Source organism: Notolabrus celidotus, unplaced genomic scaffold (assembly GCF_009762535.1).
Source record: "Notolabrus celidotus isolate fNotCel1 unplaced genomic scaffold, fNotCel1.pri scaffold_216_arrow_ctg1, whole genome shotgun sequence".
NCBI classification, from domain to species: Eukaryota; Metazoa; Chordata; class Actinopteri; order Labriformes; family Labridae; genus Notolabrus; species Notolabrus celidotus.
The window spans coordinates 10001-34282 of NW_023260068.1; the positions used below are offsets into that span (position 1 = coordinate 10001).

The 24282-nt window shown below is 43.4% G+C and overlaps 1 protein-coding gene across 9 annotated transcripts in view; it reads right to left on the reverse strand.

Annotated features, from left to right (window-relative positions):
• The window catches only part of ankrd44 (ankyrin repeat domain 44), a 42254-nt gene that overhangs the window by 1042 nt on the left and 16930 nt on the right, over positions 1–24282 (reverse strand). For 2 of the 9 annotated variants that reach the window (XM_034678746.1, XM_034678744.1), the window contains exons 6-28: positions 22979–23066; positions 22582–22724; positions 22255–22467; positions 21465–21543; positions 21267–21381; positions 21101–21183; positions 16843–16951; positions 16319–16387; positions 15017–15157; positions 14748–14813; positions 9805–9916; positions 9445–9516; positions 9106–9307; positions 8904–8991; positions 8692–8809; positions 8381–8603; positions 8164–8251; positions 7034–7117; positions 6753–6898; positions 6541–6623; positions 6342–6424; positions 6106–6197; positions 4192–5341 (exon numbers count right to left, since the gene is read on the reverse strand). In XM_034678746.1, the coding sequence (XP_034534637.1) occupies positions 5079–5341; positions 6106–6197; positions 6342–6424; positions 6541–6623; positions 6753–6898; positions 7034–7117; positions 8164–8251; positions 8381–8603; positions 8692–8809; positions 8904–8991; positions 9106–9307; positions 9445–9516; positions 9805–9916; positions 14748–14813; positions 15017–15157; positions 16319–16387; positions 16843–16951; positions 21101–21183; positions 21267–21381; positions 21465–21543; positions 22255–22467; positions 22582–22724; positions 22979–23066 (2760 nt within the window). In that variant the 3' untranslated portion in view covers positions 4192–5078. Of the gene's footprint in view, positions 1–1798; positions 5342–6105; positions 6198–6341; positions 6425–6540; positions 6624–6752; positions 6899–7033; positions 7118–8163; positions 8252–8380; positions 8604–8691; positions 8810–8903; positions 8992–9105; positions 9308–9444; positions 9517–9804; positions 9917–14747; positions 14814–15016; positions 15158–16318; positions 16388–16842; positions 16952–21100; positions 21184–21266; positions 21382–21464; positions 21544–22254; positions 22468–22581; positions 22725–22978; positions 23067–24282 lie in introns of those variants that run through there. The other 7 variants (XM_034678747.1, XM_034678745.1, XM_034678751.1 and 4 more) reach the window with 6 other exon arrangements.

Genomic DNA, 24282 nt, shown 5'->3' on the forward strand with positions numbered 1-24282 from the left:
CTCACACTTCATCATTCAGTGTAAATAAACGTCCCACTTGATGCTCCAGATATTAAAGAAGCAGCTCACCAAAGTTTGTGTTCAGTGGGTTTTATCCATGTGAAGGGTTCGGGTTGAATTAGTCCAGAGTTCTGATTCTCCACAGAGATCAGATTTCACTGAAGCTTATAATAAATAAATTTAAAGGTGAGAATAATCTGATTTCTCCTCGTGTAAACATCCTGTTCATCTTTTATCAGCTGTTTTTTGACCTCAGCTGTAACAAAGCCTCCATGTCTGAACGAAATAAAGAAGATTAAAAATCTAAATTATGAGAAACCATTAAAAGCTGTGTTGTGATATTGAAAAAATATAAAAGTTAGAATTATCAGAATGAAAAATAAAATAAGGACATTTTGTAAAAAGGAAAACTAAACCATGATTATGTAAAGTTATATTTTTTGCCTTTATTTATTGGACAGCTGAAGAGAGACAGGAAATGTGAGGAGTAGAGAGTGGAGGGAAGACATGCAGGAGATGGTCGACCGGCTGGGAATCAAACCGGCGACCCCTGCGACCCCTGCGACGAGGACTGTAGCCTCTGTATGTGGGGCGCTCAGACTGCTAGACCACCAGCGCCCCTAGCCATGATAATTTAAAATTTCAAAATAAAAGTCATTATTATGAGATAAAAATACCAACATGTATTTTCTCCTGAGTTCCCAATGACCCACGCTGAAGCTGACCTCGTTCACATGACGAGTGCTCTCTACACAACCACACAACTACACAACTACACAACTACACAACCACACAACTACACAACCACACAACTACACAACCACACAACTACACAACTCTGTTTTGGCCTCCACACTCAGACTTTCAGCCTCATTCATTCATACAGGATGGGACGTTTTGGCTTCTCTCTCAGTAACTGAAGGTTGTAGGGACTTGTGAGTAAGTAGGGTGTCCGCTGATTTGGGGGCACTGAACTGGTCTTGGTCTCATGTCTCAACGACCTTCTGTTCCCAAGTTATCACCAAAAACCTGAAGGAGCTTTTGGACAGGAAATGACCCAAACTGATGATTATTAATATATCACCTGAGACACCTCGAACATCTCTCTCAGGAAGAGTTATTCCCAATAAGCCCAAGGTGGTTCTATCCCCCTAATCCTACCCCGACATGATGAGACGGTAAAGGATAAATATAAGATCTTTACTTTTCTTTTCTTAATATCCTACTTCCATCTCATATTTATCATGACCTCCTATTTAAATCTTTTGATCCCATATTTTCAGCTTTTATCTCATAATAATAACTTTATAATCCGTTATTTTAACATCTTATCTCATAACTACGACTGATTGTCAGAGTATGTTGACTTCTATCTCATTTTTATGAATTAATATCTCTAACTTTTTGACTTTTTATCATAATTCAGATTTATTATCTCTTCAATCTCATTTAATTATCTCTAATTGTTGACATTTTATTTCTTAGTCATGACTTTCTATCTCATTAGCTTCATCTATGATATCACATCCTATAATTCCACCACCTCTCTCATATTTTGATTTAACATAAATGTTGTTTTTCAATCATTAAGACTTTCTTTAGAGTTTGTCCTCCGTGGAGGAAGAAAGAACTTGTTGTGTTTCTTTGAGTTGTTGCAGTTTTCTGCTGCTCTCACTCGTCACACCTTTAAAAAGTTACCTTTGATAAAACATGTGAGATTTTAAGATCCCTTTACTCCAAGTATCTCATCTTCTGAATTTAATTCTGGATTGAAATCAGAGGAAAAATAAAACCTTGGCACCTTCAGAACATCTCCAGAGTTTAATGAAAAAAGGAACATTTAATGATTTTGGTGAGCTGATCCTTCAAATACCTGAACATTATTATTATTATCATACAAACAAAGGATTTATTAAAGAAATGAAATCGACATCAAGGCACTGACACGTTTGAGACGATGGCACGTAGCTGGCAGGTCGACGAACAGGCGGACAGACGAAGAGGAGGAAGAGGAGGAGGAGGAGGAGGAGGAGGTGAAGGCCCTGTGTTACTTTACATTGAAGTGCTGGCAGTGTTTGTACCATCATGAGATCAGAAACACCTCGAGGAGCTGAAGAGCTGAAGAGCTGCTCATCACGTCTCTCAGTGATGAGTTAAAGTTTAGAAACACTCGGATGGAAACGCTCCGGAGGACAGAGAGGAAGAGAGAGAAAACAGGAAGTACCAACAGGAAGTCATCTCAGATCCACGTCTAATAAACCCTGTGTTCACTCACGGGTCGTCTCCAGTCCCTCAATCCATCAACGCTCTGTGATCACATGACTTCACTACAGCTGTTTATTACTCATGTTCAGTGTGTCACACATCAGGAACAAAATAATAACACTGTGAGGGAATAAATCTCTGATATCTCTCAGATTAAACTTTAAATTAAGATTCAAAATTGGTTGGATTTTTTTTTTTTAAATATTGGAAAAAAGGAATTTCTCTGAGATTAAAGGAGGTAAAGCTGCAGGAAAAATCTTGAATTATCTTTAAAATAAGCGGCCAATATACGTGTAAAAATGTTTTATAAAACTTTGAATTTCTGAGATTCAAGACGTAAAATTAAGAACAAAGAAATCAGATATTCCTCTGATTAAGAGCGCAATCTTTAGGGTTCAAAGAGGTTATAAAACATCTAAATTTAGGGTGATTCAGGGACAACATGTACTTTAAAAAATGGATTTTGTGTCACAATAAAAGTAGACAAAAATGGAGTAACACCCACATCCAAACTACAGAGGGCAGAGTTGAGCCGAGTGAGAGCGTCTAGGAGAAAACTTATTATGAGGTGAATATTAAAGAAAATAGCTTCAAAGTTTTCATAATTAAGTTTTAATCATCCAATAAAAAGTGTATTTCCTGAGATCTAACTCGTAACTGTCTGTGGGGTCAAACTCAGAGTTTCTCACATTAAAGTTGAAAATGTTAAAACTCTCATATCCTCAAAGGAAAGGGGGAAAATGTATGAAACAGATTCAAACAAACTCCAGATGTTTCCTGATATTAAAGTAAAAGTTAATGTTTTAGTTTTATCTCTGAGTTCATGAAGATGAATTTACTGAAGTTTAATCTGAATATGTCAGGGAGAAGATTAATCTCAGAGATTACAGCTGAGAATATTCTTGTTCTTTATAAAGTTATTAAAACATTTTGAACTGATCTGTTTAATAATTCATTCACAAAGAACATTTCTACAAATATTAATCAGAGGTAATGTTCTGAAATAAAAGCAGAACTTTCCAGATTTGAACTTTAAATTTAATGTGAAAATATTTCATCTTGGATTAAAAAGATGTATTATATTAAAAAAAAAATGTAGATGATTTAAGATTAAAGATTAAAGCTGTTTAACCCTCCTGTTATGTTGTGGGTCAAATTGACCCTTTTTAAAGTCTATATTAGGTCATCTAAGCCTCCAAACCAGCGAAATGCAGCATAAAAATCTGGGCAGCAAGTGACAGAAGAGGTGTCGTGTTAATTTATCAACATCACTTCATAAAAATAAATTAAAAATTAAAAATGTAAAATAAAATAAACAAAAATCTGAGTCATTTAAAACTGTTGTATTTATATTCAGGGCTTTCCAATGAATATTAAAAAAGTTTTAACATTAGTTTAAATGAAAGAAGAGTTCTCCTCATTGAACCATGATCTGAGAGAGTTAAAGAACACCGATGCACTTAATATTGATTTAAATAGTTAGTAATGGAGTTAAAAATTACATTAAAGGAAATGTGTATTTGGATTTGTTTGAGTTCTGACACTTTTGGATAATTGAATATGCCCCGGGTCAAATTGACCCAGGAACATTAATGCTGTTCCAGAGAAAGGAACACAACAGGAGGGTTAAATACTGAGAATAATCTCTGAGTTTTAAAGATCACAGACTGAGGAGGAAGAAAACTCTGAAGTCTTTATGAGAGGAATGAAGTAAATTCACTGGAACATCTCTGAGATACTTTTTATGTTTACAGCTTTAAACGTCCCGGAGGAAAGGGAGACTCTTTGATTTAAAGCTGCAAATTAAATGGAGAAAATTCTCATATTTATGGATTTATTTTGTAATTTTTTAGGTAAAACACACGTGTGGTGGTCGACGAGTTTCAAGCAGTGAATTCATAAGAAAAAAATCCACGTCTCTGAATCTGAAGGAATTAAAACAGATTTACTTTAAAAAAAAAAAGGAAAATATTTCTCCTTCATATTTTTTATCACAACGATTTATAACATTAAAAAAAGATGAATTCCTAAAGTAAATGAAGAAACGTTGGTGCAGATAAAAAGAGTGACTCTGGTTTCCAGGTTTCTGTCTCAGGTGAGGGGATGGAGACTCGCCCGTGGTCTTGACCCTTTTTCCTTGATGAATTTAAAAAGGATGAAACGTCGTATCGAAGCTTATAAAAATCCAAACTTGTGCTTCAGTTTGTGAAGAAGTTAAAAATGCAGCTCTCTGTACCTGTTTCCTTCACTTCAGTCTTCACGTGTGGAAGTCGAATATTTGGTACAACAACAAGCCAAAAATCATAAAAGGTTAAAATGACACTTAAGCTTTCTTAATTTTCTACTTCATTTTATACAAACAGTTAAAAATGGCTTCTTAAGACAAACGAGTCTCTGCGGCGAGCAGCGGAGCCGTGCAGAGGCTGGAGTACCGAGGTCGGTTTGGATTTAAGCACCCGTGAGTAGAAGGAACAAACCGTGGTGTGAGTTAACACGAGCATGCAGACCCGGACCACAGCGGATCCAGATCAGATCTTAGTTTTCTTCTTCATGGAGCGACTTCTTCTTCTTCTTCTTCTTCTTCTTCTTCTGCTTCTGCAGGATTCAGTCGGACAGTCTGCTCCACGCTTCTGAAAACTCCAGGAGGAAGAATTCTGTACACTTTCCTCCCCGTCAGACCGGCACACATCCAAAAACTGTTTGAAACCAAGTCTCTACCCTCCTCCTGCAGAGGACGCTTCAGAAGCTGCATCAGGGGTCAAAGTTCAGGTGCACAGCTCCAGGTAGGAGGGTAGAGAGTCGGTCTGCAAGGGTCAGAAAGTCTCCGAGTCCTCCGAGTCGTTCTCTGTCGTTCCCTCGCTGGACGGCCCCGAGGGGTTCCTGGGGCTGCGCGGCGGGGCCCGGGGGCCGGTGCTCGGGCCCTTCCCCCCCTGGTGGGGCAGCTGCCTCAGCAGGGCACCTGGGGAGGGAGCCCCGGAGCTGCAAGGGGAGCAGAAAGGCATCATGGTAGCCAGAATGAGAGCCAGACAGTCAGCCACCTCTCTGCTAGGAGCGCAAGCCAGAGCAGGCGTCAGACCTGAGAGAGAGAGAAGGAAGGAGGGAGGAAGAGAGGGAGAGAGAGAGAGGGGAGGAGGAGGAGGAGGAGGAGGAGGGCGAGACGTGGACATGGAGGAAGCAGGGGAGGCGAAGCAGGAGACAGAGGAGGGATGGAGCAGCATTCCATTAGTTTCAGCCAGCTGACGGTCGACGACATGGAGGGGGGGCACAGAGAGCACGGAGACAACACGGCTAACTGTCAGCTCACAACAACACAAACAACAAACAACAACAACAAACAACAACAAACAAACAAACAAACAACAATAAACAACAACAACAAACAACAACAACAAACAAACAACAACAAACAACAACACAAACAACAAACAACAACAACAAACAAACAACAACAACAACATCAACAAACAACAACATCAACAAACAACAACAACAAACAACAACAACAAACAACAACAAACAACAACAACTACAAACAAGCAGCCTGCACACAAGGGTTCCCACTGTCGCTGTCTTATAACTTAGCGTGATTTGAAGATCATATTTCACACAGAGAGATAAACACACTCACACACACACATCGTCTTATGCGTACACAAACTACAGAGCTGTAAACATGGCCGACGCGTGGGAACCCTCTTCTTTAAAATACCTCCTCAGCGCGCTCCAACACACCGCACATGAAGCTGCGTTCATGCTGGAACTGAAGAAAACATCCATGCTGACCAAAGACTGAAGCGTGCAGCCAGAACCTGAACCCTGAACCGGACCGGGACCACCTACCGTTCTCATCCACCGTCTGAACGTTGGCTCCTCGAGACAGAAGCTCCTGGACCGCCTTCTTCAGACCGCTACGAGCCGCCAGGTGGAGAGGACTGAAGGGGACAGACGGAGAGAGAGAGAGAGAGAGGGTGTTCACCACAGCTGATCACAGCTGATCACAGCTGATCACAGTTGATCACAGTAAATATCAGACGTATTGATCATCGTTTCTGAGCAGCAGGTTTTTAAAGACTCACGTCTGCAGAGCGGCGTTTGTTGCGTTTATGAGAGCAGCGTCAGAGAGCTTCTCCAGGATCAGCATCACACACTCCTCCTTCCCCTGAGAGCAGAAGAAGGCAGGTCAGAGGTCAGAGCGGGACAGGAGGAGCAGGGTCAGAGAGGCGTGTGTCTGCTGCCCCCTAGTGGTCATGATTAGACTCATTAAAGGTCACTCACATTACTGCAGGCCAGATGCAGGGCCGTGTTCCCGTCTTTGTCCGTCAGACTGAAGTTGGCGCTGGCGCCGGTCAACAGCACCTCTGCAGAGAAGATCATGAGAGGCACACACACACACACACACACATGAACAACACACACACACACATCAGTAAATCAAGCACACACATGATGAACAGAGTCAGAGCAAAGATTAAAACAAGTCTCTGTACCGAGAGCTCCCACTCTGCCTTTCTCCGCCGCCATCATCAGAGAGGTGCGACCCGATTGGTCCACAGCATCCACAGGTGCATCGTGGGAAAGGAGCAGCTGGACACAGTCGACATGACCCGCGAACGCTGCGGCGTGAAGAGGAGTCCTGCAGGCGAAGAGGAGGGATGAAGAAGAGTCACAAACACAACTGTAAACTCAGACTGCACACACACACACACACACACACACACACACACACACACACACACACACACACACACACACACACACACACACACACCTGTCCTTGGAGTCTTTGCAGCCGGTGATGTCTGAGCCCATCGCCTCCAGCAGCAGAGACGCACACGGCTCGTGGTCGTTCACTCTGTCGGTCAAACACAAACATTTCCTCTGATTAAAACACCTGAAACACAGAACCTGTCTCTCCTCTCTGATGTCATCGTGTTTCATCAAGCTCCGGTTTACACACAGAAACATTTACTATGAATAATAAAGACACAGAACACATGAAGGTTTGAAAAGGACGTCATCTCTGCAGCGTCTAAAGTCCTGTTTAAACCGCCCTACAGAGAAATGACCCGCGTACAGCTGGACTGACCCAGAGTCCTACTTCCTGTCAACTAGAAAAATAAAAGGGGGGAGGGGAAGTCATTCCAGTCCCAAGGGACGGATTAGAGTGAGTGTATGCTTGGTGGAAAAGGTGAGTTTTGAGGCAGGATTTGAAGGTGGGGGGAGAGGTGGAATTTTGTAAGTCCTGGGGGAGAGAGTTCCAGAGCGACTGAAGGCTCTCGACCCCATGGTGGTCAAGGGATGGGATGGTGGGATGGTGAGTTGGGTGGAAGATGAGGACCTGAAACTGAGACGGACGCAGGGGAGAGATGTTACAGAGATGGAAGTATGCTGACCGGGTGACGTTATTGATGTGGGACTGGAATGACACCCAGACTCTTAACATAGGGGGAGACGGAGGAGTTGTCCCTGAGGATGGAGAGGTTGTTTGTTTTTGAGAGGGTGGATTTGGTGCCAATGAGAAGAACCTCTGTTTTATCACTGTTCAGTTTGAGGAAGTTGTTGGTGAGCCAGGATCTGATGTCATGGAGACAGTTGGAAAGCAGGAGAGGAGGTGGGTTTGGTGGAGAAGTAGAGCTGGGTGTCATCCGCCTAACACTTCCCTCCAATCTATCCCCTGAATCCTTAAATCACTCTTCAGGTTTGGGCTAAACTTAAATCTGCTCGTAACAATACGCAGTAAACATTGAACCATTCTTCAGATCATTACAAACACTGAGAGCCCCTGCTTTACATCCCTATATGTGGCTCAGGGGAACAGTGGGTCGTCTCTCAATTGGAAGGTTGTCGGTTCAATTCCAGCTCTTACAATCACATCCTAGGTTTCAAAGTTTGACTTACACAGCGCAGTGCAGAGGAGTGAACGGGTTCCCATCAATACAGCGACATCCTTTCTGCTCCAGCAGCACCTCCACACAGCCCTCATGACCTGCACGCACACACACACACACACACACACACACACACACACACAGAGTCTGATTAAAGTGGCACAATACATATATGTGTGTGTGTGTGTGTGTGTGTGTGTGTGTGTGTGTGTGTGTGAGGGACTGACCGTAGTAGCAGGCCCAGTGTAGCGGTGTGTACCCGTGGTGGTCTCTCAGCGGGGGCAGGGACGGCGGCTCCGAGCAGGCGATGCTCAGCAGCTCGCTCAGCCAGGAGGCGTGGCCTCGAGCCGCCGCCAGGTGGATCGCCGTCCGACCTCGACCGTCGCCGAGCAACACGGAGGCTTCCTGCTCCAGCAGACACTGGATACACTCCTCCTGACCGCACAGCAACTGAGGAGGAGAGAGCGACAGGACACACGGTCTCAGTGAGGTCAGGAAGAGAAGGTCATAGGAACATGTGACATGGCTGAGTGCTCACCCCGAGGTGCAGCGCCGTCAGCCCGTGTTTATTCGCCATGTTCACGTTGGATTCCCGCTCCAGCAGCAGCGACACGGCGTCCACGTGACCTCCGGCCACCGCCAGCATCAGAGGAGTCCTGCAGAGACGAAGGAGAGGTCAGAGGGGAAACCAGAGAAGAAGAAGAAGAAGAAGAAGAAGAAGAAGAAGAAGAAGAAGAGAGGAGCACTCACTGTCCCTGAGAGTCTGCAGCATCCACAAAGTCTGCACCGTCCGATTCATCCAGCAGGAGGCGCACACACGTCGTGTGACCGTTCATCACTGGAGGAGAGAGAGAAGAAGAAGAAACAGAGTGAGCAGAGAGTTTGTGATGGGAGAGTTTGACCCCTGAGAGAAGATTCACAACAGGGTGCAGAGACAGACTCAGAAACCGACCTGCCAGGTGAACAGGTGTGCGTCCGTGCTGGCTGTCGGTGGAGCGCGGTGACGCCCCCTGACCGAGGAGCGTGTGAACACAGTCTGTGTGACCCCGGAGAGCAGCCAGGGCCAGAGGGGTCCTTCCAAACTCGTCCCCCTGATCCACCTCCCTCTCCCCCTGCAGCAGCACCTCCAGAGCCTGAGCGTGGCCGTGGTACGCCTGCACGGAGACACACACACACATGTTTCATAAACACTAGATATGTAGTCTGAAGGATAAAGAAACACACCAGGAAGAGATGCAGACTTTAAGAATGAAGGATGAAGATGAAAAAGAACACGTTTGCAGGAACTCACGGCGAGGTGCAGCGGGCCCCGGGCGTTGGGCGACTCGGGGTCGTCCTGGTGGCTGTCGTCTCTGTCCAGCAGCTGCAGCGTGAAACAGGAAACACGACGTAAACACGGAGAAGCTTTTTATGAACGTTTCTGAACGAGTCTCAGGAAAGTTCAGGACACAGATCACGTCCAATCTGGAATGTCTTTGCGTGGCGAGCAGAGAGAATAAGATCAGCCAACAGACGGAGAGAACGCCTGCAGGCTTCATCTGACAATACAGCTATTTCCTCTGTGTGTGTGTGAGAGAGAGAGAGAGTGTGTGTGTGTGTGTGTGTGTGTGTGTGTGTGTGTGTGTGTGTGTGTGTGTGTGTGTGTACTGACCAGCTCCAGACAGTGCCTGTGTCCGTAGGCCGCAGCATAGTGAACAGGACTGTAGCCCTGTTTGTCTTTCAGAGACGCCGTCGCTCCGCTCTGCAGCAGGAACTCCAAACATCTGGAGCACAAAACACAAAAATGAGTCATGGTTTCCCTCCTCGCTCAGCGGGGACCCAAACCTGGAGGGGCATCAGACCGTCTCTAAGACCAGTCCTCAGGCTCAGAAACAAGGAGACAAACATTTAACAGAAAAATAAATATTTAAAGTTTTAATAAATTAATCCTCCAAACATCACGAGAGAGACGAGACACATCGCTGAAGTGTTATCAACGAAAGACTAACAAGATAAACAAACAAACATCAACACTACAGAGTCATGTCTGTGTTTAATGCAGTGACTTCCACTACAGAGTCATGTCTGTGTTTAATGCAGTGACTTCCACTACAGAGTCATGTCTGTGTTTAATGCAGTGACTTCCACTACAGAGTCATGTCTGTGTTTAATGCAGTGACTTCCACTACAGAGTCATGTCTGTGTTTAATGCAGTGACTTCCACTACAGAGTCATGTCTGTGTTTAATGCAGTGACTTCCACTACAGAGTCATGTCTGTTTTTAATGCAGTGACTTCCACTACAGAGTCATGTCTGTGTTTAATGCATTGACTTCCACTACAGAGTCATGTCTGTGTTTAATGCAGTGACTTCCACTACAGAGTCATGTCTGTGTTTAATGCAGTGACTTCCACTACAGAGTCATGTCTGTGTTTAATGCAGTGACTTCCTCTACAGAGTCATGTCTGTGTTTAATGCAGTGACTTCCACTACAGAGTCATGTCTGTGTTTAATGCAGTGACTTCCACTACAGAGTCATGTCTGTGTTTAATGCAGTGACTTCCACTACAGAGTCATGTCTGCATTTAATGCAGTGACTTCCACTACAGAGTCATGTCTGTGTTTAATGCAGTGACTTCCACTACAGAGTCATGTCTGCATTTAATGCAGTGACTTCCACTACAGAGTCATGTCTGTGTTTAATGCAGTGACTTCCACTACAGAGTCATGTCTGTGTTAATGCAGTGACTTCCACTACAGAGTCATGTCTGTTTATAATGCAGTGACTTCCACTACAGAGTCATGTCTGTGTTTAATGCAGTGACTTCCACTACAGAGTCATGTCTGTGTTTAATGCAGTGACTTCCACTACAGAGTCATGTCTGTGTTTAATGCAGTGACTTCCACTACAGAGTCATGTCTGTGTTTAATGCAGTGACTTCCACTACAGAGTCATGTCTGTTTTTAATGCAGTGACTTCCACTACAGAGTCATGTCTGTGTTTAATGCATTGACTTCCACTACAGAGTCATGTCTGTGTTTAATGCAGTGACTTCCACTACAGAGTCATGTCTGTGTTTAATGCAGTGACTTCCACTACAGAGTCATGTCTGTGTTTAATGCAGTGACTTCCTCTACAGAGTCATGTCTGTGTTTAATGCAGTGACTTCCACTACAGAGTCATGTCTGTGTTTAATGCAGTGACTTCCACTACAGAGTCATGTCTGTGTTTAATGCAGTGACTTCCACTACAGAGTCATGTCTGCATTTAATGCAGTGACTTCCACTACAGAGTCATGTCTGTGTTTAATGCAGTGACTTCCACTACAGAGTCATGTCTGCATTTAATGCAGTGACTTCCACTACAGAGTCATGTCTGTGTTTAATGCAGTGACTTCCACTACAGAGTCATGTCTGTGTTAATGCAGTGACTTCCACTACAGAGTCATGTCTGTTTATAATGCAGTGACTTCCACTACAGAGTCATGTCTGTGTTTAATGCAGTGACTTCCACTACAGAGTCATGTCTGTGTTTAATGCAGTGACTTCCACTACAGAGTCATGTCTGTTTTTAATGCAGTGACTTCCACTACAGAGTCATGTCTGTGTTTAATGCAGTGACTTCCACTACAGAGTCATGTCTGTGTTTAATGCAGTGACTTCCACTACAGAGTCATGTCTGTGTTTAATGCAGTGACTTCCACTACAGAGTCATGTCTGTGTTTAATGCAGTGACTTCCACTACAGAGTCATGTCTGTGTTTAATGCAGTGACTTCCACTACAGAGTCATGTCTGTGTTTAATGCAGTGACTTCCACTACAGAGTCATGTCTGTGTTTAATGCAGTGACTTCCACTACAGAGTCATGTCTGTTTTTAATGCAGTGACTTCCACTACAGAGTCATGTCTGTGTTTAATGCAGTGACTTCCACTACAGAGTCATGTCTGTGTTTAATGCAGTGACTTCCACTACAGAGACATGTCTGTGTTTAATGCAGTGACTTCCACTACAGAGTCATGTCTGTTTTTAATGCAGTGACTTCCACTACAGAGTCATGTCTGTTACTAATGCAGTGACTTCCACTACAGAGTCATGTCTGTTTTTAATGCAGTGACTTCCACTACAGAGTCATGTCTGTGTTTAATGCAGTGACTTCCACTACAGAGTCCTGTCTGTTTTTAATGCAGTGACTTCCACTACAGAGTCATGTCTGTTACTAATGCAGTGACTTCCACTACAGAGTCATGTCTGTTTTTAATGCAGTGACTTCCACTACAGAGTCATGTCTGTTTTTAATGCAGTGACTTCCACTACAGAGTCATGTCTGTTTTTAATGCAGTGACTTCCACTACAGAGTCATGTCTGTGTTTAATGCAGTGACTTCCACTACAGAGTCATGTCTGTGTTTAATGCAGTGACTTCCACTACAGAGTCATGTCTGTGTTTAATGCAGTGACTTCCACTACAGAGTCATGTCTGTTTATAATGCAGTGACTTCCACTACAGAGTCATGTCTGTGTTTAATGCAGTGACTTCCACTACAGAGTCATGTCTGTGTTTAATGCAGTGACTTCCACTACAGAGTCATGTCTGTGTTTAATGCAGTGACTTCCACTACAGAGACATGTCTGTTTTTAACGCAGTGACTTCCACTACAGAGTCATGTCTGTGTTTAATGCAGTGACTTCCACTACAGAGTCATGTCTGTGTTTAATGCAGTGACTTCCACTACAGAGTCAGGTCTGTTTTTAACGCAGTGACTTCCACTACAGAGTCATGTCTGTGTTTAATGCAGTGACTTCCACTACAGAGTCATGTCTGTGTTTAATGCAGTGACTTCCACTACAGAGTCATGTCTGTTTTTAACGCAGTGACTTCCACTACAGAGTCATGTCTGTGTTTAATGCAGTGACTTCCACTACAGAGTCATGTCTGTTTTTAATGCAGTGACTTCCACTACAGAGTCATGTCTGTGTTTAATGCAGTGACTTCCACTACAGAGTCATGTCTGTTTTTAACGCAGTGACTTCCACTACAGAGTCATGTCTGTGTTTAATGCAGTGACTTCCACTACAGAGTCATGTCTGTGTTTAATGCAGTGACTTCCACTACAGAGTCATGTCTGTTTTTAACGCAGTGACTTCCACTACAGAGTCATGTCTGTGTTTAATGCAGTGACTTCCACTACAGAGTCATGTCTGTGTTTAATGCAGTGACTTCCACTACAGAGTCATGTCTGTTTTTAACGCAGTGACTTCCACTACAGAGTCATGTCTGTGTTTAATGCAGTGACTTCCACTACAGAGTCATGTCTGTTTTAATGCAGTGACTTCCACTACAGAGTCATGTCTGTGTTTAATGCAGTGACTTCCACTACAGAGTCATGTCTGTGTTTAATGCAGTGACTTCCACTACAGAGTCATGTCTGTGTTTAATGCAGTGACTTCCACTACAGTCATGTCTGTGTTTAATGCAGTGACTTCCACTACAGAGTCATGTCTGTGTGTAATGCAGTGACTTCCACTACAGAGTCATGTCTGTGTTTAATGCAGTGACTTCCACTACAGAGTCATGTCTGTTTTTAATGCAGTGACTTCCACTACAGAGTCATGTCTGTGTTTGATGCAGTGACATCCACTACAGAGTCATGTCTGTGTTTAATGCAGTGACTTCCACTACAGAGTCATGTCTGTTTTTAATGCAGTGACTTCCACTACAGAGTCATGTCTGTTTATAATGCAGTGACTTCCACTACAGAGTCATGTCTGTTTATAATGCAGTGACTTCCACTACAGAGTCATGTCTGTGTTTAATGCAGTGACTTCCACTACAGAGTCATGTCTGTTTATAATGCAGTGACTTCCACTACAGAGTCATGTCTGTGTTTAATGCAGTGACTTCCACTACAGAGTCATGTCTGTTTATAATGCAGTGACTTCCACTACAGAGTCATGTCTGTTTATAATGCAGTGACTTCCACTACAGAGTCATGTCTGTTTTAATGCAGTGACTTCCACTACAGAGTCATGTCTGTGTTTAATGCAGTGACTTCCACTACAGAGTCATGTCTGTGTTTAATGCAGTGACTTCCACTACAGAGTCATGTCTGTTTATAATGCAGTGACTTCCACTACAGAGTCATGTCTGTGTTTAATGCAGTGACTTCCACTACAGAGTCATGTCTGTGTTTAATGCAGTGACTTCCACTACAGAGTCATGCCTGTGTTTAATGCAGTGACTTCCACTACAGAGTCATGTCTGTGTTTAATGCAGTGACTTCCACTACAGAGTCATGTCTGTGTTTAATGCAGTGACTTCCACTACAGAGTCATGTCTGTGTTTAATGCAGTGACTTCCACTACAGAGTCATGTCTGTGTTTAATGCAGTGACTTCCACTACAGAGTCATGTCTGTGTTTAATGCAGTAACTTCCACTACAGAGTCATGTCTGTGTTTAATGCAGTGACTTCCACTACAGAGTCATGTCTGTGTTTAATGCAGTGACTTCCACTACAGAGTCATGTCTGTGTTTAATGCAGTGACTTCCACTACAGAGTCATGTCTGTGTTTAATGCAGTGACTTCCACTACAGAGTCATGTCTTGGTGGACTTACAGTGCTGCCTCTTTCTCTCTCTCCGCCTGGACTCCTTCACTCTCCGGCTCCAGATTAACGCGGCGCCTGCAGGGGGGAGAGAGGGGGGAGAGAGGGGGGAGAGAGGGGGGAGAGACGGGGGAGAGAGGGGGGAGACAGGAGGAGAGGTGTGAACTCTCAGGTTTTCTATATGTGTCGACAGATACACCAGAGACCAGGATTGAGGAGCAGCTTTCAGAGTCACTACTTCTCTTCTCTCCTCCTGCTCGGTCTGAGGATTCCAGACTCACCTTCGGTCCAGGTCTGAGGCTGCGGCGTAGTGCAGGGCAGAGCGCCCCCACTGGTCGGTGGCGTTGATGGCCGTCCCACAAGCAACCAGAGTCTCCAGACACTGATAGTGACGGCTGGCTGCAGCGTAGTGGAGCGGAGTCCTGAGTGGACAAAGAGAGAGACACCAGGGGTGAAGGTCTCGTTTAAACCCTAGACTCCATAAAACATGGACGCCGTCTCAGTGGCGCCACCCACTGGTCTCTAAAGCAGAAATACTTTATTTATCCCGGGGAGGGAAATTCAATCATTACAGAGCTCTTATAAACAGGATGTCAGAAAGTCAAAATATTAACAGAAGAAGGAATAAAATAAGATATCAATACGAATAAAAGAAAATAAAAATAAAATAAAGATAACATAAAATATGATAAAAAAACAATAAAATAAAATAAATATCAAAAGGATTTTGTATTTTTAATCTCAATTTGGGTTTTTCCTGGTTAAATAAAATAAGTCCTCTCTTCCACACTGTGCTGTTGTTTTGCTTCCTGTGAAACTGCTTCCAATAAATCAATTTATTAAAAAAATAATAAAATAAAACAAAATAAAATAAAGAAGCAGAGTTTTAAAGCCCAGGAATGGAAACGCTGACTCATCCTCACTTTCAGTCGATGTTGCAGGATGATGCTTTGAGATAAACGCCTCTCAGAGGTGTTGAATGGCTCAAACTACACATCCTTTATTTTCCCAGAGCAGATAAAGAGCCTGTTGTCTCAAACAGCGCTCTGCAGAATGCCTCAGCATTAACAGGAACGACTGGGCAAGGCCAACAATGAGTGGACGGAGTGTCCTCGAGCAAACTTTAATTCTATTGTTCTGTGAGCCTTAGAAAACCTGGACGATTGAAAGAGAGAGAACAACTGGAGACCTGTTATTGAGATGATTGAATCAGGTTCTAACAGGCGTCTGTAATTTACACCGACATGTTCTGACCTTTCATAAAAACTGACTCATTGAATATCTGAATCCAATAATTGAGGGGAACTTGGCTCACACACACCCTGCTCAATCGTCTTACACCTATTCACACACACATGAAGACAAAGAAGGAACCCAACCCAGAACTTATCCTGTGAAGTTAAAGCTTCACTCATTCTTCATCACTGACATGGGAGAGGTCAGTACTCTGACTTTCTCAGTCTGTACGGAGAGCAAAAGCAGGAGGAGCAGAATCCAGAGTAATGACACCCCAGCTCCCGTCGTTGGTGATCTGAGGAGGATTTCTTTCTCTCTATGAACAGATATCTGCAGACATATCTTACCTGCCGCAGTTATCCCTCCTGTTGTGTTCTCCTCCACTGCTCAGGAGCAACTTCACACACTCCACGTTGCTGCAGAGAGAGGGTTAAAGAAGTACAGGGGATATTACAACTTATAACTTAACTTCATCTTCTTTAGAAATCAAACGATTAAAGTTCATATTTTCAAACATTAGGGACGTATTTTTTGATCTTTAACATCAGACTCTGTTCAGGAGGTGGAGAGAGAAGCTGAGCGGTGAGATTTCCCACAGGTTTTAAACACAGCTCAGGTTAGCCACATGAAGGTGAAAGGGGAAAATTACACAAACTTCCCTTTGTGATAATCCTCCTTACTTTCCCTGGTCGTGCACGCTCGGTTTTCTTGTGCAATGGGTGATTATAACTAAGAATTAAGGTGACCTCAATTCCTGTTTCACCTCCAGATACAGAGACTGAGGTAAGAGGAAGTTTGTGCAAGAACTCAAAGAGTGTAAAACAAAGCTACAGGAAGAGATGCCTGTGTTGTAAGAAACACTGATGCTCACCCTCCAGCAGCGGCGGCGTGCAGACAGGTCCTCCCCAAAGTGTCAGGCGTGTCGATCTGGAAGCCTGCAGACAGGACCGAGTCGTTACACATTATGCTAAACCTCCGACCTGAAGAGGGCAGCGCAGGGAGACGGGAGGGAGGCCAGACAACACACAGCAGCAGCATCACAGAGAGAGGGAGAGACGGAGACAGGAAGGAGAGAGAGACAGGTGTAAGTGTGACAGGTGAGGACAGAGGTTAGGTGAGGGTGCACGAGGTCGCATGCACAGGAAGACACATGAAGTCTGACAGCGAGGTGTTAAAGACACGAGACGAGGACATGAGGACACAAAGAGACGTTCTGTTTGAGACGTACGAGGTCGACAGAGAGAGAGAGGACGACACGCTGCTCAGTTTGAATATTAAAGTCGCTCCTTTTTGGTCTCCTCCATGTCACAGCTAGGGCGGCATACTTCAACACAACTTAATAAACACAACGCAAAAAGTCTATCATCAGCAGTCGCCATGTTGGAAATGTTGACTCAACCTAACTTCTGTGGAGTTAGTGTGAGGTAAAGAGGCGGGCCTTTAGCCTCAGAGCTAACAGCTACAGTGTTCCCGCCTGTCAATCAAGTCAGCCACGCCCTTCTTAAACTTGCAAGTTTAATATCTTCAAAAATACAGAGTTATAAAAACATTCCCCCCGTGCAGTGTAAAGATCGTCTCTTTGAATGGGTGTGTATGTGGTTTCTGGTGTTTCTGCAGACAGCCTCTAGTGGACACTTTAGGAACTGCAGTTTTTAACACTTAGCTTAATTTTCTTACATATTTCTCACCCGTTCGCCTTGATTTATGACGTCCCCTCACAGATTAAACATCTGCTTTAGAATTCTATAAGCTGTTAAGATAGTGTGCCCCCCTCTCCCCCTCTCCCCCAACAGACACTGAATCTGGAGAGTAACAAAACCAACATCTACCTCATCCCTTCCACAGCAGTATTTACACTTTGTTAATATACATCTGTAGTGATATGACCAGCGTATACACCTGCACAGACACACAGTGCAATTTATTTTATCTGTTTTATTTTATTTCTTAACTTATTTCATCAGTTGAGCGTGCCTTGTTCTTATTTCTATTGTCATATTGTGTTTTTTTAAATGTTGAATTCTCTGCTGCTATTTTGCAGAGGTGCTGAACTGCTTTTCATCGTTTCATAACAATAACAATAAAGATTTATTCTATTCTATTATTTGGTTGCATGATACTACAAACATCTTTGAAAGAGGTTTATTCTTGAATGCAGAAGGTTACGCACCAACGTTTTATCACTTCACCACTAAAACTGTTCCTTCAAACATCTGTAACACCAAATTAAAAATGTATCCCCTCAGGTTTGTGTCTCTAACCCTGCAGTGAGACATCTTACACACATTTATAAATCAATTTAAAAGTTGGCTGATTGTTTTCTTAATGGATATTTCAGTTGTTTGATCCTTTAAAAGACAGAAAATGGGGAAAATATCTGAAGTGTTTTCTGAAGGTTGAAGATTAAGTCCTTAAACGTCTCTCTGTGCCAGCAACTCAAAGATCAACCACAGAGGAGGACGAAAGAAGAAAGCATTCACATTAAGACGCTGCAGTGAGAGGAGTTTGGGCTGCCTTGTTGTGTTGATAAAATAGCAGACATGTGATGGATATAAGGGTTGCAGCATTTTAGAATAAGTTGGAGCCAAACTGGGAAGGGTTTGGGGTCTTAATTTAAGTCACCAAATGATTGTTTATATTTGATGTAGATTAAAACATATAAGACAGAGAGTCTCTGGAGTTAAGTGTAAACACGCCCGTAAGATGTCTGATTCTTGAGGACTGATTCATTAAAGCTTTTCTGTCTGCAGGTTGAGAGCGCCTCATAAATGTCTCGTAACTTCAGGAACCTTCCTTTCAGCCGTGATCGTCACAGTCCGCCTGATCTTCATGGTTTCTCTCACAAACCTTCAGCGTCTGATTTAGTGCAGCAACCTACAAAAGCTCTGGCTGCAAACAACAGTCCTGAGCGTACGCCACTCTGCAGCTGCACAGGCACTGAAACATGTAAATGACTTCTTTGTTGTTTCACTACTCAGCAGAGCCACATGAGGAGCACAGATCCTCACCCTGCTCCACGCCTGCAGACACGAGATCCAGCGCCTTTTTAAAACCATCTAAAGAGATCTGGAGCCAGAGAGGATCGTCGTCTCTTCTCTTCACCCACTTCACGTTTGTTTAATAAACCGCTCTCCTCTGCAGACGTAAATCCTCTTAAAGAAACCGACTGAAAACACCGGGGAGGAGTGGAGGGACAAATTATTTCATGGCTTTAAGCAGTGAGGAAAGTTCTTTGGATGTAAACAAGGTTTTAACTGACAATGTTGATTTTCTAAGAGGAGCAAACACTCTAGTCCAGAGGGAGAGAGGTCCCATCAGCCGGTAATTAGACTCAGAGAGGCCTTTCTGCTGCTGGAACATTGTGACTTGAATTTGGACCGAGCTGAATGTGAGTGTTTGTGGAGGAATTCACTGATGGGAGCAAGAAAAACAAGCAGGCTCAGTCCTCATCCCGTTATTATTATTACACACAACACAGAGTCTGAATCAGCACCAATCACACGCAGTAAGAGATCCATCAATGAAGCTGAAACCTGCTTACTACAGGATGACAGGAGTCATAGTACTACCTTTGGTAGCCAGATTAAAGGGCTAATGCATCATGCTAAGCATTAAAGACAAGAAGGCTACGTTCAGCTAAGTCATGCTAAAAGTTTGATGCTAATGCTAACAGGTTGGTGGTGAATGCTGTGATTAGTAAAGTGAAAAAAACATGCAAGAACATGGAAATAAAAACACATTTCTAATTAATGGAAGTGTGCAGCTAGTCAAGTATAAGTGTCCCAAGCTAACTAACTAGCTGGCTAGTAAGCTAGCTCATAAAGCTACCATGTTAAGCTCCATTTGTACAAATAATGTCAAGTGTTTACTTTGTTTAAGATGATTAGTTACATTTTGGAAATTATGTTTAAGTGAAAAATATTAGTACATAAGAGACACATTAGTTATACCAAGCTTAAATAGTTGAAGCTAATGCTAACAGTTCCAACGCAAAAGTTTAGCATCCAAAGCTAGAGATATAAGTATTATACCAGGCTAAATTGTTCAAGCTAACATTGAATGAGACCGTTTGAGAAGGCCCTTCTCCGGTGCTACTGCTGCCAGGAGTATGGACATGTTGCTGCTGCGTGAGGAGGAGTGAGAAGATGTGGGACATGTGGTGAGACTAAGACTGAGTGTTTTGGACATTGTGAAATTGCTAAAGAAGATGCATCATGTCTGCACAGTAAAGGGAAACACTTCGCAGGGTCTGCTCAGTGTCCGAAAAGGATTCAGAAGGGAAGGTGAACACAGTCAGAACTGAAAGGGGAGTGTCCTACGCTGAAGCCGTGAGACGAGTGGACAGAACCGAGAAGGTTGTCAATGTGCGAAAGGAAGACAGATGTGGAAAGTCTCAGTCTGAACCTGAACAGAACATCTGTGTGGACAAGAAGCGTTTTTTGGCTTTATATCGATGGTCATTAACTGTGCAGAGGACATTAAAGTGAAGTCAGAGAGAATATAAATGGTTCTGGATGCTGCAAAACGGTTCCTGAGTATTGAAGATGTCACTGGAGAGGAGCTGGACCTCACACTGAGGGAAGGACTGGAACAGACCCAGATAACTGGGTCCTAGAGCGGGGTTTAGAGTGAAGGGAGCACTTTTGGAGATCACTATAAATATGCTGCAGGAGGTGGCGGTAATGCACTAATTACTGATGCCAACCGCCATAAAACCCGAAAGAAGAAGAAGAAGAAGTTGAAGCTAATGCTAACAGTTCCAGGGCAAAAGGTTAGCATCCGAAATCTAGAGACACATATCTTAAACCAGGCTAAAATGTTGATGCTAATGCCAAATTAAATAAAATGTTAGCCTTAAAAGTTGACAACATGTCAGATCAGCTTCCACTTGTTGATAAACTTCAGATCTAACATTGGACTTTAAGCTAATGTCAGCGCTAGGTTACTGCTGCAGGTAGCTGGCCAGTTATCTGGACATGCTAAAGATTGTAGCCTTCATAGGAGCAGATAAACGCTAACAGGTTATATTCTTTAAGAAGAAGTGTTAGTGATGGTTGATGGTTGATGGTTGATGGCTGATGGTTGATGGTTGGTGTTAGTAATGGTAAAGTCTTAATGTTGTGTGCTACCTGAGGACAGCAGCTTCCGGCAGCAGTCCGAGTGAGCGTTCAAGGCAGCCAGGTGGAGCGGGAACATGCCGTGGACTCCTCGTCTGGAGAAAGAAACAGAAACATTAAACTCTTATTCATCACTTTAATAATCCAGGATAAATCTAATCTGGAGCTGAGTACTCACCGTGTGCAGTCCGCTCCGCTGGTGATGAGCGTGTTGATGAGGAGTTCATGACCGTAGCGGGCAGCGATGTGGAGAGGCGTGTTCCCGTCTTTGTCCACACTGTCGATCTCTCCGCCTGAAACACGACGGTAGACGATAACTCAGTGTGAGGAACTCTAAGAGGAGCTGAGGCTAAAACTGAGAGTCAAGAGGTCTCACCGTTCTGGATCAGGGTCTGAGAGCGAGTGAAGCGTCCGTGAACTGCCGTCATGTGAAGAGGACTCTTCCCATCCCGACTCTGAGGAGGATGGAGGGGAAATAAAACATATTATTATAGCTTTAGGATTTTATTACACATATAATAAACTCACATAATCCTGTGGGTAGCTTTAACTTGGCATGTTGAGCAGGCTGATAAACTCTGCCAGCACTCTGGAAGCTTCCTCCACTGTTGCCATACTACAAATTTATTTAAAATGACATGTTTTGATATTCTGATGGCTCTGTAGCAGCTTTACATGATTTACAGCCTCCTCAGCACTCTGGAACTCAGCACTCCTGAAGCTTCCTCCACTGTTGCCATGCTATAAAGTCATGTTACTCTATTTAAAATGACTAATTATGAAATATGGACGTTTGTTTTGGACTCCAAATCTGACCTGGAAAGTTCAGAGGAACAAAGAACAGAGCAAAATGTCTGTTTGATAAGTTTTATGTTCATTACACTCGCCTAAGGAGACTCACCAATCTGTGATGTCACAAATTGAGTAAATATTGTGCAACTTTCTTGAACAAGCTGTTCAGAGCAGCCTTTGGTCTCATCCTGGGATTACTCTAACACATGTTCACCTCACAGTTTGTAACTTTGTCCACATTTAGTGTCAAAATCCAACATTTAAACTTCATATTTGTTGTCAAAATGTTGAAAGGCATGATATTGCATCTTTAACTTGTGTCTATGGGGTCAGTTTATCTCCTAGTATGAGATGGAGGAGCTGTGTTGATGTACCTGAACGTTGACATCAGCTCCGTTGTTAACCAGGAACTCCAGACAGAGCGCTCCGTGTGTGGAGGCGGCAGCAAAATGCAGCGGCGTGAAGCCCTTGTTGTTGGGCTGACTGACATTGGCGCCGTAATCGATCAGCTCACTAACCACGGCGTCCTGACCGTTAAAGCAAGCCAAGTGGAGCGCCGTGTTCCCGAACCCGTTGGACTCATCGATCTGTAGGAGAGGTAAAACAAAGACCTGTTATCAGGACTGAGACACGGTGTGTGTTCCAGTGAGGGCGAGACGATGAGGACCAAAGTGTTATTGTGTGTCTGTGTGTGTCCTGACCTCCACAGCCAGGTTCAGAAGGTGTTTGACCACCGCGATCTGTCCGCTGGAGGCCGCCGTGTGGAGGGGAGTGTATCCTCGTTTGTCCTTACAGCTGATCTCCGCCCCCTGGTTCACCAGCAGACACACCACGTCCAGGTGACCTGTGAGGAAGAGGAGGAAGAAGAGGAAGAACACATCTTTAGGAACTTTCATAGATACAATAATCTGTCGTTTCTCTTTGTCTCTCTTTGTTTCGTTCTGCTTTGTTTACTCAGCTTAAAAACTCAACCCCCCCACACACTCTGAAGCTTTAATCAGAACACCCCTCAGCTAGTGATCCGTTTGTTTTATACAGAGATCTTCTTCCAGGAAATAAAGGTGTGATGTGGTTTAACGACCTCTCTCTGTGTCTCACCCATGAAAGCAGCCCAGTGCAGCGCCCGGCCGTCCTTCTTATCGAAGGCGTTGATGTTTGCTCCTTTAGTGAGGAGGAGGTTCACCATCTGAAACACACAGAGAGGAGAAATCAGAGGAATAAATGTGTTTGTATGTTTATGAGCATGCAGCAGGCCCTGCGTGTGTGAGCGTGGGCGACTGTCTTTATATAACAGCGTTGTAAACACGTCTCATCACTCGGATCAGCTGTTGCATAAACATTCAGGAGAGGCCGGGTTGGGCAGAAATAGAAGAAGGCGTCCATTCTGCTGCCTCTCATTGTTAATTTTAGAATCAGCACACTTGTGAATGATTCTCCTGGAGACCAGAGGGTTTCAGAACGAGCAGCCCACTTCATAACAACAGTGATGCAGCTGCAGGCGCCCACCTGTTTCCTCTGACAGGCAACAATAGCACAAAGGAGGGTTACATCAGCGCCGGGGTATTAATGAACATGAGGCAGCGCGAAACATGCTAATACACCTGTTATTATCAAAGCTAAAAACATGCTAACACACCTGTTATTATCAAAGCTAAAAACATGCTAATACACCTGTTATTACTGAATATATCAATGCTAAAAACATGCTAACACACCTTTTATTACTGAATATATCAATGCTAAAAACATGCTAACACACCTGTTATTACTGAATATATCAACGCTAAAACATGCTAACACACCTGTTATTACTGAATATATCAACGCTAAAACATGCTAACACACCTGTTATTACTGAATATATCAACGCTAAAACATGCTAACACATCTGTTATTACTGAATATATCAAAGCTACAAACATGCTAACACACCTTTTATTACTGAATATATCAATGCTAAAAACATGCTAACACACCTTTTATTACTGAATATATCAATGCTAAAAACATGCTAACACACCTGTTATTACTGCATATATCAATGCTAAAAACATGCTAACACCTGTTATTACTGAATATATCAACGCTAAAACATGCTAACACACCTGTTATTACTGAATATATCAACGCTAAAACATGCTAACACATCTGTTATTACTGAATATATCAAAGCTAAAAACATGCTAACACACCTGTTATTACTGAATATATCAACACTAAAAACATGCTAACACATCTGTTATTACTGAATATATCAAAGCTAAAAACATGCTAACACACCTGTTATTACTGAATATATCAAAGCTACAAACATGCTAACACACCTGTTATTACTGAATATATCAACGCTAAAAACATGCTAACACACCTGTTATTACTGAATATATCAAAGCTAAAAACAT